General features: G+C 43.0%; 1 protein-coding gene across 2 annotated transcripts in view; it reads left to right on the forward strand.

Moving 5' to 3' along the window:
- Positions 1-1,937: 1,937 nt before the first annotated feature.
- The window catches only part of LOC147239632 (alpha-tectorin-like), a 29,520-nt gene continuing 16,905 nt past the window's right edge, over positions 1,938-14,552 (forward strand). The window contains exons 1-15 of one of the 2 annotated variants that reach the window (XM_086194867.1): positions 1,938-2,813; positions 3,194-3,261; positions 3,353-3,376; positions 5,673-5,788; positions 5,920-6,198; positions 6,311-6,406; positions 6,527-6,692; positions 8,821-8,936; positions 9,122-9,397; positions 9,511-9,606; positions 11,802-11,967; positions 12,428-12,543; positions 12,679-12,954; positions 13,156-13,251; positions 13,731-13,896. In XM_086194867.1, the coding sequence (XP_086050993.1) occupies positions 3,216-3,261; positions 3,353-3,376; positions 5,673-5,788; positions 5,920-6,198; positions 6,311-6,406; positions 6,527-6,692; positions 8,821-8,936; positions 9,122-9,397; positions 9,511-9,606; positions 11,802-11,967; positions 12,428-12,543; positions 12,679-12,954; positions 13,156-13,251; positions 13,731-13,896 (2,035 nt within the window). In that variant the 5' untranslated portion in view covers positions 1,938-2,813; positions 3,194-3,215. Of the gene's footprint in view, positions 2,814-3,193; positions 3,262-3,352; positions 3,377-5,672; positions 5,789-5,919; positions 6,199-6,310; positions 6,407-6,526; positions 6,693-8,820; positions 8,937-9,121; positions 9,398-9,510; positions 9,607-11,801; positions 11,968-12,427; positions 12,544-12,678; positions 12,955-13,155; positions 13,252-13,730; positions 13,897-14,552 lie in introns of those variants that run through there. The other variant, XM_086194869.1, reaches the window with a different exon arrangement.

Genomic DNA, 14,552 nt, shown 5'->3' on the forward strand with positions numbered 1-14,552 from the left:
ATGAAAGTGAAATGAATAGATTAATACAATGCTTTCATTCCCTGGCAAATTCTGGAAGGCGGCCAAGGGTTTATTGAATTGAGCAATTGATGTTTATCAGAAGTGTTGGTACGTTCCCATGAGAAATGTTCTACCAACATTGTGAATTAGTTTGTATTTCCTGTTGAGCAGTATTATAATTCAAATAAGTTTGACATTGTGTTTTTCTGTAAGTTATTGATGGGTTTGACATCCTCAAAGATAGAATAGGCTGTGGAATGTTTTTTTTTTTTTTATACCTGTCCTGTTCAGCAGCTGGGACAAGCAGCATCAATGTTCCTGGTGCCTTGTTGTACTGAAGCACTTTTACTCTGCATAGGAGGAATCTGATAAACTCCTCCTATTGCCATTTATGCTTAATTTTATTAGGAATTGTATTGGTTCATTGATAAAGCTACCGGACTGAGGCTCAGGAGTGGATAGAAAGAGAGAACAGGGACAGGAAAGGGGAAGACGGGAGACGGGGGGGGACGGGACAAAATCAACAACAACAACAATAGCAGAAAAAAACAAAAACCAAACAAAAAAACAAAGAAAAAGTAACAACAACAACAAAGAGGAGTAAAGAGAAGATAAAAAAAGGAAAAAACATTGGTTGCAGAGTTTCCAGTGCAGGCTTACCATTTGGTTTAATATAATTTTTAGATAAATGTCTGAGTGTGTGATTATGGGTCAGTTGTGCGCCACATGCGTGTATGTGTGTATACGCATGTGTATGTGTGTGTGCTACGGTTTGTCTTGGATGCTGTGCATAGCTGGCTGTAGCTGATGTGGGGGGGCCAGGACATCATACCCCCTGTCCAGAATAGCAGGCAGGTCAGGACCAGGCCACCAGAGCACCCAGAAACCCCCAGGACACGGGGAGCCCCAGGCCACCCCTCCCCCCAGGAAACAGCCACAGGCCCAACCCATGCCAGGACCCGTAGGAAAGCATAGGAGCAGCAATCTCCACCCGGAAGCAACCCACAGAGAGATGGGGCAGAGAGGACCCTGGTCACGTGGGGCGGGGCGGGGCACCCCCCCCCCCCCCCCCCCCACAGCATGAGCAAAGCCCAGGGGCAGAGGGCCCCTCTGGCCCGAGACCCGACCAGAGCCCCCCAAGAGGTCCACCAGCGGCGAGGCCAACACCCACCCACACCCCACACCCAGGCAGGGCAACCACAGCCCACCACAACGACCAGGCCCACCGCCCCCGTACAGGGCTACCCCCCCCCCCCCAACCCTCAATCCCCATCCCCTGTTCTCCCCCTCCCCCGAGAGCAGGCGGGCTTCAGGCTATAGGGCACCACCAGCCAGCCAGCCAAGACCCCCCACTCCCCTGAGAGGCCCAGCCCGCCTGCCAGGGTGAGCCAAAGGCTCCAACTCACCACCAGGTGGTGATCAGTTGACAGCTCAGCTCCTCTCTTCACTCGAGTGTCCAGAACATGCGGTCGCAGGTCAAACGATACGACTATAAAATCAATCATAGACCTGCGACCTAGGATGTCCTGTTGCCATGTGCACCAGTGGGCATCCTTATGTTCGAACATGGTGTTCGTTATGGCCAAACTGCGACTTGCACAGAAGTCCAATAACTGGACACCACTCGGGTTCAGGTCGGGCCTGCCGTTCCTCCCAATCACACCCCTCCAGGTCATGCTGTCGTTGCCCATGTGAGCATTGAAGTCTCCCAATAGAACAATGGAGTCCCCAGCCGGCGCACCATCCAGTACCCTTCCCAAGGACTCAAAAAAGGGTGGGTACCCTGAACTGGTGTTCGGCGCATACGCGCAGACCACAGTCAGGACCCGTTCCCCAACCCGGAGGCGCAGGGAAGCAACACACGGTCCACGGGGGTAAACCCCAACGTACAGGCAGAGAGTCGAGGGGCAACCAAAAAGCCCACCCCCGCCCTCCACCTCTCACCCGGAGCAACTCCAGCAAAAGAGAAAGTCCAACTCCTCTCAAGGACTCGGGTTCCGGACCCAGAGCTATGTGTCGAGGTGAGGCCGACTATATCTAGCCAGTAACGCTCAACCTCTTCCACCAGCTCCAGCTCCTTCCCCACCAGAGAGGTAACGTTCCATGTCCCAAAAGCCAGCTTCCATGTCTGTGGTTCAGACAGCTGATGCACCCGCCTGGAACTGACACCCAAACCACATTGCACTGGACCCCTCCGGTTACCCCGATGAGTGGTGAGTCCAAGGGAGGACGTGCCTGTGTCTCCATTTCGGGCTGGGCCCGGCCGGGCCCCACGGACCAAGGCCCGGCCACCAGGCGCTCGCCTTCGAGCCCCCACCCCAGGCTTGGCTCCAGGGCAGGGCCCTGGTGCCCCTCCGGGCAGGGAACACACTACACTTGCTGTTTTTTCCATGAGGAGGTCTGTTGAACCGTTCTTTGTCTGGCCCTTCGCCTAGGACCAGTCTGCCTTGTGTGACCCTACCAGGGGTAAAATGCCCCCGACAGCATAGCTCCTAGGGTCACTAGGGCACTCAAACTCCTCCACCCCGGTAAGGTGACGGTTCCAGGAGGAGTGATAATTATATATTGTGAAGAAATTGCTTAACATGCTTAGGATGCCCTTATTATTCCTTTCAATTTGTCTATCATGAGTCATGTCATTGTTTTTGGGATGAGGAACTAAAAAAATTCCATCAGTTTTGCCGATACACTGGTAACTGGCCAGACAACAAATTTATGGCTCCGTGCCAAGTTTACCTGTATAAAGCCAAGTTGCAGCCCTGAAGTCTCAACAGGATCAGAGGAAAAAGAAGAAAGGAAGCACACATGAACAGGTAAAAATGTATTTTTGTAATGCTTAACATTATGAACTGTTTCAATGCAGTAGGATTGTGTTTTCATAAAAATGCTCCTGAGTATCAACTTGATTGTAGTTTTGTGTTGTAGAATTTTGATGCATTATCGGTTTTATTTTGGGTTTATTTGATTTAAACCATTCACGCACTGCAACAGCAACTTCCCGTACAGTATGATAAATGTTTTAGAACTTAATATCCGATTCAAATACTTTTTAAAATTAAAATACAATTTTACAGAACAGTTCTGACTTGTTGAGCCTTGTGAGTTTGTTTTATTTTAGTCTCAAATGTAATATCATTTCATATGTAAATCTCCACATATGGTCTGAAATGTGTTCCTCTGATTTGGTCAACAGATTTGAATTCTGAGTTACCAGAATGGCAAATCAACTCATGTTGCCTGTGCTACTTTTGGGGCTGATAGGTACGTACAGAATTCAATTCCCTTTGGTTGTGGTTTAAAACGTGCTCATGTTGGTATCTTTTAATGCCCATTGATGTTTGTGTGTTCGTAGGTGCGGTGACTCCTCAGAGTTCAGGTCGGTTGAAGCTTGAGTTTTTGGTTTTCTACTTTTATCAAGGCAGCAATACAGTCACATCCAAATCATGTTGTAAAAGTGAAATTCATGTGCACCAAGCAGACAGAGAAGTACACACTCTCAAGAAAAGTAGTTACATTATGTCATGATAGAATGGTTGATTGCTTTGTACAGTTTAATTGACTGCATAACCTGCATGACTGTTTTGATGTCATCATACATGTTGTGATCTCACTTGGTAGCTCAGGAGGTGTTCATCATAGCTCCACTTTCACCTCCCTGAGTATAACTGAGCTCCTCAGCCCATCCACAGTTCGCTGTCTTTAAGCTTTTTAACAACTGGTATGTCAACATGTCATTTCAGTACAGCCAGGATCTCACTGAGGAGTGAATAGGATTCATTTCCATTAAAGAATCCAAGTTGAACTTGAAATGTGTGAATAGGAAATCCGCCTCACCTTCCGTCCTTGACACACCCCTCATTCAACGGCTCATTAATTAATGGGTGACATCAGCTGGCTGACCAGTGTGGTGAATGACAAAGCAGTGGGAGCCGGTTTTTAATCAGAGCTGCACTCACATCCACAAAAGCACAATCTGAGGATGTTGAGGATTGGCCAGCTGACATGCAGATGCTCCCACATAGCTGGCACGGCACAGCTTGGATCAGACACAGATGAGCCCGTCATCATAACAGTTGAATAATTTATCATCTTATTTTTTGGACCAAGTACATATATATATATATATATTTTTTTTTTTTTTTTGCATCCTCTTTCACACACATTTATCCACGTATGTAACTGCAGACATGATGTGTCAAGATTTCATCATTGTCTTTGATGAGCTTTCACTAGCATCGCCTCTTGAGTGCTGCCAGTGGTTCCAAAACAGTAGAAATGAAGTTTGCTTGGAGGGTGGCACGTTTCCACTGTCGTTCCACTCTCAGCGTATGGGAACATGAACTTGAAGGGGCTTGAACCACATTTTTGTGCATACAGGGCCTTCGAACATGAGGTCCCTGATGTTCTTGCGTGTGTGTTGGGCATGTGCTGTTTTTCATTTCTAATTGTACAAGTTTCAGTATTAAATGACGAAGGAAGAAACAGCCCCAGAGACTCCTGTTTACATCGTCACTGTGTGCATAACCTTTAGAGCTCAGGGTTCTTCCTCAGCCTGCATCTCTGTACTAAATCTACAGGTCTTTTTGCGCGAGGCCCCTGGCCATTCGACACTGAGCCACATGTGCAAAGAGCGATAGAAGGGATCAGGGATCGTGAGACCTGGGCATTCGGGTCTGTTGCTCTGGATCTTTTGCTTATTGCCCCTTAAAAATGCCTAAAAAATATAGGCCCACATATAATAAACTGCCCAATGAAAATCACCATGGCCAGCAGCCACAATTGCAACATTGTTACTAACCCTGACCTGACCTGGCTTTCCTTGTGGAGTCTGAATAATTTGTTGCAAATTCAACACCAACGTTCAGTTGTTTCCCCCTCTGTCACTCACTGATATTACTAGAGTCTGTCTACAGTTTAAGCAGCGTTCAGTGGTTAGTTAATATGGATATACGGCTTTTTGGGGGGCAGTGTAAGAGGTGGAGAGTGAGACATCATCTCCCCCAACTTCAGATAATACGTCCATCAGCTCAGATTCATGCGAAAAGCAGCCAGCTCTAGCTCCAACGTAATGGTCTGTTAGCTCGAGTTAGTAGCCAGTCTCTGCACCTCGCTCGCTTTAAGACACTTGGTTTGGAAAACTAGAGAATCTTACTTACGGCTCTGTAGGTTCAAATCACGTTCTTCATAAATATTCGTTATCCATGAACTTGTTCCATAAAGTCTACAAGATGAAAAATTACTGTAAGGAACGTTTTAGGTGTAGAGGGAAATTGGCTTCATTTTGTTAATATTACGATTGGGACCCAAACAATTGGCCTTCTTTTGTTCTCAAACTATGGTCAAATGGTATCTTCAACAGCCCAATTTTCAAATTTTCCCAGGGGAGAAACCCCCGGCCCCCAGTGAAAATAAAGATTTGATCTGCAGGGCTAAAATCTTAGATGTCTTGCAGTCTTAACAATGCCCCTGGTTGTGTCATTTTTGTAGGAAATGAGCTTTTTTCCCATGAATCTAATCAAACGCATTTCATCACAAATCACTTCTGTATGTTTGCAACCTCTTGTCTCCAACCATGGAATGGCTCAGTCCTAAGGATTCTGTTCCAGGTCAAAATGGAAGGCCCTTCCTCTTATCTTTGTGTTGTTTAACTTTTGATTCTTTTGTTACTTTAGGACCCCTCTACCCAATTAATGGAACAACAATCTCTTATGGATTCTGGTGGGGTTCTCCTGCAATCTCCCTGGAACAGCCTTTTGTTTATTTTGGACGGTCGTATAATCAGATATATGTGAGTACATTTCTATTGTATCAACTCAGCAAAATACATTATATTGTATATTTTGTGACATAAAAGATGCAATTTTTTTTTTTTGGATTCAAAACACAGAACTGTGTGTTAATTTTTTTTTCTTTTCTAAGGTGGTAGGGAATGGACATCTGACATTTGTTTCACCATCGCACATGTCCATAACTCAGAAGATCCCAGCACGTGGATCCAGAGACATCATAGCGCCATACTGGACAGATTTCCATTACAACACAAATCGTGTAGCTTCTTACAACCAATACACCAATGGCAGTGTTCTCCAACAAGCTACAAGTGACATTCAAGAGTACTTCCCAGAGTTGAACTTTACTGCCAGCTGGGTCTTTGTTGCAACATGGTATGAGGTACCAGACAATGAAACCACTGAAACAGTAAGTCATCTTGTTTAAAATTGTGAAAAACATTAAACGTGTGTTTGCATTCATACAGTGTTCCTTTTTATAGAACCACCTGAAACAATATTTGATATTATATTTCTTTCAGGAAACAACTGTGCAGGCAGTGTTGATCTCTGGTGGCCAGGACTCGTTTGTACTGATGAACTATGGGACAATAGCTTCAACAAGTCAAACAGTTGAGGTGAGAGCAATGAGAATATATGCTACACACAACAAAATACAGGGTTTTTTTTTGTTTTTTTTTTCAAAAGTTATCATGGGGTGTTTGGCCTAATTGCATCTCTCTGACATGACTTTCCAGGCTGGATATGACACAATTGGTTCCACCCACTACTTCTCAATCCCTGGATCATTCTCTGACACTGCAACAGGAAGTAACTCTACTTTCCGCTTGAGTAGCAATGTGAATGTACCTGGACGCTGGGCCTTCCAGGTAAATGATGGACCACTCGGATCAACTCATGATGGTATGTTAAGACCACAGGATGCACTGTCATCATGATGGATACTGACATCTGTGCTTGTTGCTGACATCGTGAATCATATTGATTGATATCAGCTATTTTCCAGTCATCCCAAAAAGAGTCGTTTAAAACGTTTTTGATGGCTGCTGTAACCCTGGCACCCAGGACAGACTGAACATTGCAAACACTTCGATATGGCACCAATTTATATTTCTGCTGGTGGGAGCTCACGATGCTTGCATGACTCATTGCTATTTTGAAACCCGCACACATTTGTCTCACAGCAAAACGCACATTAGATCAATTAACAGCAGCAGCCACAGTGAACACACATGTATGCTCTTTCCTCCACATGTGCACCAACACACGCTCTTTCACAAACACTCAGTCTTCACACTGGTGATGCATATGAAGAGTTAATGCCGATGTAACCTAACGTAAAAGGATCCGATGAAAATAAAGGGGAAAAAAATCGTTGACGTTGTAGGGTTCTCACTGGAAGACAGTGTTGGTGGATATTTGGGGTATTTTTAGAAGGAATTTATCCATTTTTGTTGGTTAAATCAACCACTATGCTAGTTTATCAGCAAGTTGCTGTCCAGCCTTTTTGACAATTTATCTGACATTACAATGAAATGTGTTGATCGGTAGCGGGGGAGTAGCAAATCAATGACAAGGGGAGGATGCCTGGCACACGTGGGCGCTGGGGAATCACCATCGGTCCGCTGATCCTGAAGCACATGCGGAATCGGCACCCATAGTAGCAATTATGTGAAAACAAAACAAAACATTTTCGTCAGATCTTCACCAGTGATTTTATGAAAACTGTCGGAAAATTCCTTAGCACAAACAATAGTATTTAAAGTGACATTGTCACAGTGTTTGCCTTAACAGCCTCTGAGTAAAAGTAGGGACCAGGAGAGACCTGCAGCTTTTCTACTGACTCCCCCGTGTGACTTTTCAGGATTTTCCACAAATAACAAGTCCATATTTTTCCCAATTGACCTTCGTGTCATCACATTTGACCCCACAATAAAATACATATACCTTGCTATCTTGGTATGCAGAGAACTAAAACATCAAGCCAGTAGGACCTATGGTTTTGATAAGAGCCTGTTGCCCAAGCTCATTCAGCTGCACCCCGAACATTAGCATTCGTACATGATAGCATGAGCATGGAAATGTTTTTGTGTTCTTTTTTCATTTGGACACCTGGGTCATGACCAGTAGCATGCTAATGCTACCTTGGGGTTTTCAATATTTGACCCCTTAAGTATGACCTAACACCCAGACCACTAGCATTAGCTTTTTTTTCTCATGTACCGGTGCTCCTCCTGATATATGCAAATGAATTGTGCTGCAAATTTAGTGAAATGTATTCTTCCCCTTTTGAGTGACACGTTTTTCCAAGTCCAATTACCTGTTTGCATACAGTGGTGATTGTGTCTCCTTTGCGATTAGTTCAGTGTCTCATGACTCAGACGGCTTAGTTCAACCAAAAATGTATGAGGCTACAAAGACTGCAAGTGTTCAAGGTTTTTGTTTTCAAGTCTGTAATTGTGCCTCAAAAACTGGATGCATGCACTGAGACACAGGTCCATTCAACATTTCCACAGGAGATTCTTGTTTCTAGTTTGTATGCTCTTACTTTATCTTTACAATTGCTGTCCATTCAGAGGGTGACCAGACAAGCCTGTGTGTTTTGAAATGTTGTCTTTCCTGAAAGGTCAATGTGCTTTCGCCTTCAGAATCACAGTAATTTAGTTCACACGATCCAAAGAACACAACACCAAAGAATACACAACATGGGACAAAACATTCTGTTTTGTGAAATGGGTTTTCTGAAATGTCATAAGATTTCAGATTAAAGAGGGTGGGACAAAAACTTGTTGTAAATGGACAGAGACCCTGGCGACCCTCTGATAAAATGGCCCTCTTGAAGCTACCAGTCAAAGAGTAGCCTCCTCAGTCCAAATTCCTTAAGGCCCGATTGAAGGGTCCCAAGGTATTGTCATGTACTCTACTGTATGCTCATTGTTAAAGTATTCCCTGATGATTTCACTCTCCTCTTCAGTATTGAATTTTCATTCAACTTATTCAATTCTTTTTTGTGTTGTTTTCTTATTTTCAGAACCTCTGTACCAAATTGTTGGAACACCACTCTATCGTGAACTCAATGGATATTCCTCTTCAGTTTTCTTGGAACAGCCTCTTGTTTGTTTTGGACGATCATATAATCAGATATATGTATGTGTGTATGTATATGTAAAAAAAAAAAAAAAGATATATGTATGTAAATTTGTTTTGTGTTTTTTATTTTGGTAAAACTGCAGTGTGTTTTGAGCACATTGATGTACACATGCCAAAACAAATGAAATGAGTAGAGATTTTATGTTTCAAATTACTGTGAAATGTTTTTTTTTTTCCTCCAGGTGAACAATGGATATCTGAGCTTTGATCCATCATGGTACTGGTCCACACCTCAGATGATCCCAGCACATGGCCCCAGAGACATCATAGCTCCATTCTTGACCTATTTTGACTACAGTGTCAGTGGTGTAGTTTTCTTCAACCAATACACCAGTGGCAGTGTTCTCCAACAAGCTACAAGGGACATTCAAGAGTACTTCCCAGAGTTGAACTTTACTGCCAGCTGGGTCTTTGTTGCAACATGGTATGTGGTACCATACTATCCAACCAATGAAACAGTAAGTCAGCTTATTTAAAACAAGGAAATGCAAACATTTCATACGGTGCTCTTTATTTTATCATTCTGGAAACATTACTAAATTCACTCTAAAAGCACAAATATTTATTTCAGCTCACAACTGTGCAAGCAGTTTTGATCTCCGGTGGTCAGTACTCATTTGTAATGATGAACTATGGATCAGTAGCCTCAACAACTGAAAATGTTCAGGTAAGAGCCATTAAAAGTGTATCCTAATCACAACAAATACAAATTTTGTTGGGAGTTGTTTGGACTTGTCTGAATCTGAATGCACTTACATACAAATAATTCCCAAGCAGCTGTAAGGGGGCCCTTGCACTCAAACCTGTTGGCATGTGTTGCAGCTCAGTAGATCACGTTAGTCTGCTTGTCACCTGAGCAGATTAAGGTGTCATTAAAGTTACTTCCTGTTTTCACCAGGCGGCGCTAGAGCAGACATGGTTACTAAATAGTATGTTGTTGTACATCAAATTTGTACTGTGTTGTCTTCACTTGATGTCAACCAGACGATGTTTGTTACTTCTGACCTATTTCCTTTAATCACCGGGTGGAGCTATGACTAATGGTAAATACTGACCTATGAATGTCTTCAGGCTGGGATGTTTATCCAAGGGGAAATTTGAAACGGATCAAACCATGCGGGAAAGGGTTGTCACAGTTTTGCAATGTTATAGTTCCAGGAGGTCTCATGAGTCAGAATCAGATAAAGCTCCTCTAAGGACAGTATGAAATGTGAAAAGTCTGAAAATGACAAAAAAAATTACAGACAGAATTCAATACTGCAGACTTCCAGTTTTGTAAAGGTCATGGAGTCGAGGGACATGTTTATAGGTCTTATTATACATGGCAACCTCAGCAAGGAATTTCAGTCCACCGCCTTCCCAGCCACTTCCATCAGCTCTTCCGGGGTATCCTGAGGCGTTCCCAGGCCATCCTGAGAGATGTAATACCTCCAGCGCGTCCTGGGTCGCCCCAGAGGCCTCCTCCCAGTTGGACATACCTAGAAAACCTTCTGAGGGAGGCGTGCAGAAAGTATCATCACCAGATGCCTGAACCACCTCAACTGACTCCTCAATACGGAAGAGCAGCAGCTCTACGCTTTGTCTCTCCCACGGAAGAAACTCATTTGGGCCGCTTGTATTTGCGATCTCATTCTTTCGGTCATTACCCTGAGGTCATGACCATAGGTGAGTGTTGGAACGTAGGTTGAAGGTATCTCAAGAGCTTCCCCTTTTGGCTAAGCTCCCGCTTTGATAACTTGACTCAACATGGTTAAACCAGTCCATTGTGGCAAAGTTTCATGTGTGGATTGGTGAAACATCAGAATTTGCCATCTCATGTCTACATAGTGTGTAACAACCAGGAAGCTTAGCAATTTAACATCAGTGAGGTCTGCTGTATACGGTGACCAAATTGGAAGAGATTTGGATGAAGCTCCTCGCAGGGTTTCACCCTGTGTTCTATAGACAAGGCTGTCAGGCTTGATTTGCCCCCCCTGCTTAAGCAGAGCTGGTCTGAATTCATTTTTTTTTTCCAGCACCTGGAAGCTATGCCTCAAACCACTCCCAACTAGTGTCATAACTTTCCGTGACAACCTCGACACATTGTGTCAAATAAAAATGGCTGAAATCCTCTTGATTTGGCATCTAAAGCCCTTTTCACACTTGCACAAAAGTTGTTTTTGTCCCCAAATTGCTGGGGTGCCTGTTGTGTTCACACTGAGTGACCGGAGCTAGAGGGGAATATCGCCATGCCAGTATACCCTCTGCAGCCGTAGTCTTTTTGCCGGAGTGAGTTTGAGCTGAGCAGTCCGCCCACTCCGACACGGAGTTTGGCGTATGGTGTTGACGTACCCTATCCAGCAGAACTTTAGACAGCACAGGGAAACACTGACAACACCAATGCACAAGGGAGAAACATGATAAACTTCACCTGCAAGTTCCAAGTTCAAGATACATCCAAGATTTTGGAAGATGACCAACTGGGGAGATAGTGTTGCCAGATACGGCTCCATGGGAGAGACTTCAGCTTGCGTTCACAATATACAGTATATCCGGCCAAAAAGCTGGATACTCCACGACAGATATTTGTAGGTCTTTGAGCCTGAAAATGAAAGAAGTGTGCCTTGTAGGTTTCATCAGGTTACACAAATCTAAGTTTCATGCATGTGAGTTTTTCTGGAATCTTTAATATTTTCCCCAGGCCTGATTTTTTTTTTTTTTTTTTGTGTGAATTTTTGAGCATGTTGAAGCCCTCAAAATACGATTCATTTAGAAAGACAGGAATATTAATTCCTTGCAAATCAATATGGCTCTTGCATTGTTGAGTAATGGCTCTAATGATCATAACAGGTCTAATTGTATCTGTCTTACATGACTTTCCAGGCTGGTTATGACACAATTGGTTCCACCCACTACTTCTCAATCCCTGGATCATTCTCTGACACTGCAACAGGAAGTAACTCTACTTTCCGCTTGAGCAGCAATGTGAATGTACCTGGACGCTGGGCCTTCCAGATAAACGATGGACCACTGGGATCTACTTATATTGGTATGTTCAGACCACAGGATGAATATATACAGTATATATATATATATGTATATATATGTGTGTATATATATATATACATACGTGTATAGATATAGGTCTGTGTGTATCTATCTCTCATTGGCAGAGGTGATAATTATTTTAATATTCCAAGTAATTTGTTGTCCATATCATAAGATTATGTATTGATTTTACTTTTAATGGTTTCTTGCATTTATTTGTGTTATCTTTCTTTATGTGTTTATGTTCATTGTTTCAAATTTAGAGGTTGACCGGAAAGCTCCTGTGTCGTTTGTGTGGTTTTGTCTCTTGTTTTGATTTATTCCTCCAGCACATTTTCCTTTGAAATAAACTGAACTAAATTATACTAAGAATCCTTTTCTGGAAAAATGAAGGTCAGGATTGAAGTCCCATTCTGCTTATTTGTTTTTCTCTTTATTTACCTTTTTTCTGCCCTCTTCAGAACCCCTCTATCCAGTTATGGGTGAACCCAGTTATCGTCCACTCAATGGATATTCATCTCCAATTGCCTTGGAACAGCCTTTTGGGGTTTTTGGACGATCGTATCACCAAATATACGTATGTTAATTTGTTTTGTACTATGTTGACAAAATCCATGTTATGGTATGATTTTGATCAAGAGGAACTTCATTTTACATGTTGTAGGACACAATATTTTACATTACAAAATCACTAAGAACTTTTTTTTTTCAGGTGAACCACAATGGACATCTTACGTTTATGCCATCATTGCACACGACCACACCTCGTATGTTCCCAGCACATGGATACAAAGACATCATTGCTCCATTCTGGACAGATTTAGATGATGCGAGAGGTGTGGTTCTCTACAACCAATACACCAGTGGCAGTGTTCTCCAACAAGCTACAAGTGACATTCAGGAGTACTTCCCAGAGTTGAACTTTACTGCCAGCTGGGTCTTTGTTGCAACATGGTATGAGGTACCAGACGATGAAACCACTGGAACAGTAAGTCAACTTGTTTAAATTGTGAAACACATGAAAAAACATGTTATTCATACAGTGGTATTTTTATATTACCAGACGATGAAACCACAGAAATAGTTAAGTCAACTTTGAAATTAGTGCATACATTATACAGTGTGCATGGTTTTGTACTGTATGTTATCGTTAACATTAAGGTAGAAACCTAAAAACTCTTTTTTTCAGGAAACAACTGTGCAGGCAGTGTTGATCTCTGGTGGCCAGGACTCGTTTGTACTGATGAACTATGGGACAATCGCCTCAACAGATCACACTGTGCAGGTCAGAGCCATTAAAACTATCAGCCATACACAAATTCATTCAACACAGGATGAGATGGTATTACTGTCCATTGTGCCATTAGATGTTAAGTCACATGAGTTGCCCTGATGAGTGGTGTGGGGGTTGTGTCAACGTAAATTTTAGGACATATCATCAGTAGTGTTCCTTTTTGAGTCGGGGTGTTTCAGCCTTTCAACACTAGACACCTTCATCAAAGGTGGCCAGCTACAGGGTGATCAATCCTGAGCTTGTGTCCCATGCCCAATCACAAGCCCACGGGACTATGCATGGCAGGGGCGCCCACTCCCCTGAGTCAGGCCTAGAGCTGACTGCATACCTTGCTCCTTCTCCTCTTGGGTGGGAGAAGGGGTGATGGGGATGTAAATACTGTTGCTATACCTTGTTAAAATTTGAATGCAGTGATATACAAAGCAAAATAATTACAGGCCTAATTTTATCTGTTTGACATGACTTTCCAGGCTGGATATGACACAATCGGTTCCACCCACTACTTCTCAATCCCTGGATCATTCTCTGACACTGCAACAGGAAGTAACTCTACTTTCCTCTGGAGCAGCAATGTGAATGTACCTGGACGCTGGGCCTTCCAGGTAGACAATGGATCACTAAGTTCACCTTTCAATGGTATGTAAATATGCTGGATTAATTGATCATTTTAGACAAATAATGTTTGAGTAACTCTCTCCTTTGATATCTAATTGTTGTTGACAGATTATATGTCAATATATCTGTTTATCTATAATAAGTAAAAAAGTCCCTCTGAATCTGCCTTCATGTCAAGATTTGTTCTTCCCTTGATCTGTAGTTGAATTCCGAGCACAGTGATGCAGAGGCAAAGTAGGGAGTTGTATTCCCAAAAGACAAATTTTAGGCAATAACCAACCCATTGACACCTCGCTGTGTCGTTAGCCAGGTTCATGAAGTACTGTATACACCTGTCTTAAAGTCTGATAGCAGGAAGTGACAGGTGACTTTTTGTCATGCTTCTATTTCCTATCAGTATCGTGATTACTTGTTTCCTGAGATGTAAATGTCAGTCATCCAGGTCATGGTTTCTCTTTCAGTACTACAACACAGCACTTAAAAGCTGTTAATTGATGATTTTCAATTTGTGGATCTCTGAAAGTCTCTGAATTAGTTTGTGTTCTACTGTCTCTTGCTTGTTGTGTTGCTTCAGGCTACATCATAAGTAGCTATTATCCCACAGAGTTGAACACTGACCACCCAGTGGTAGAATTCGACAAGTCAATTTCCCATTAATGCTCTCCACCTACATTTCA

Source organism: Aulostomus chinensis, chromosome 23, assembly GCF_037954235.1.
Source record: "Aulostomus chinensis isolate RoL2024-O1b breed Wild chromosome 23, RoL_Achi_v1.0, whole genome shotgun sequence".
Classification (NCBI taxonomy): Eukaryota; Metazoa; Chordata; class Actinopteri; order Syngnathiformes; family Aulostomidae; genus Aulostomus; species Aulostomus chinensis.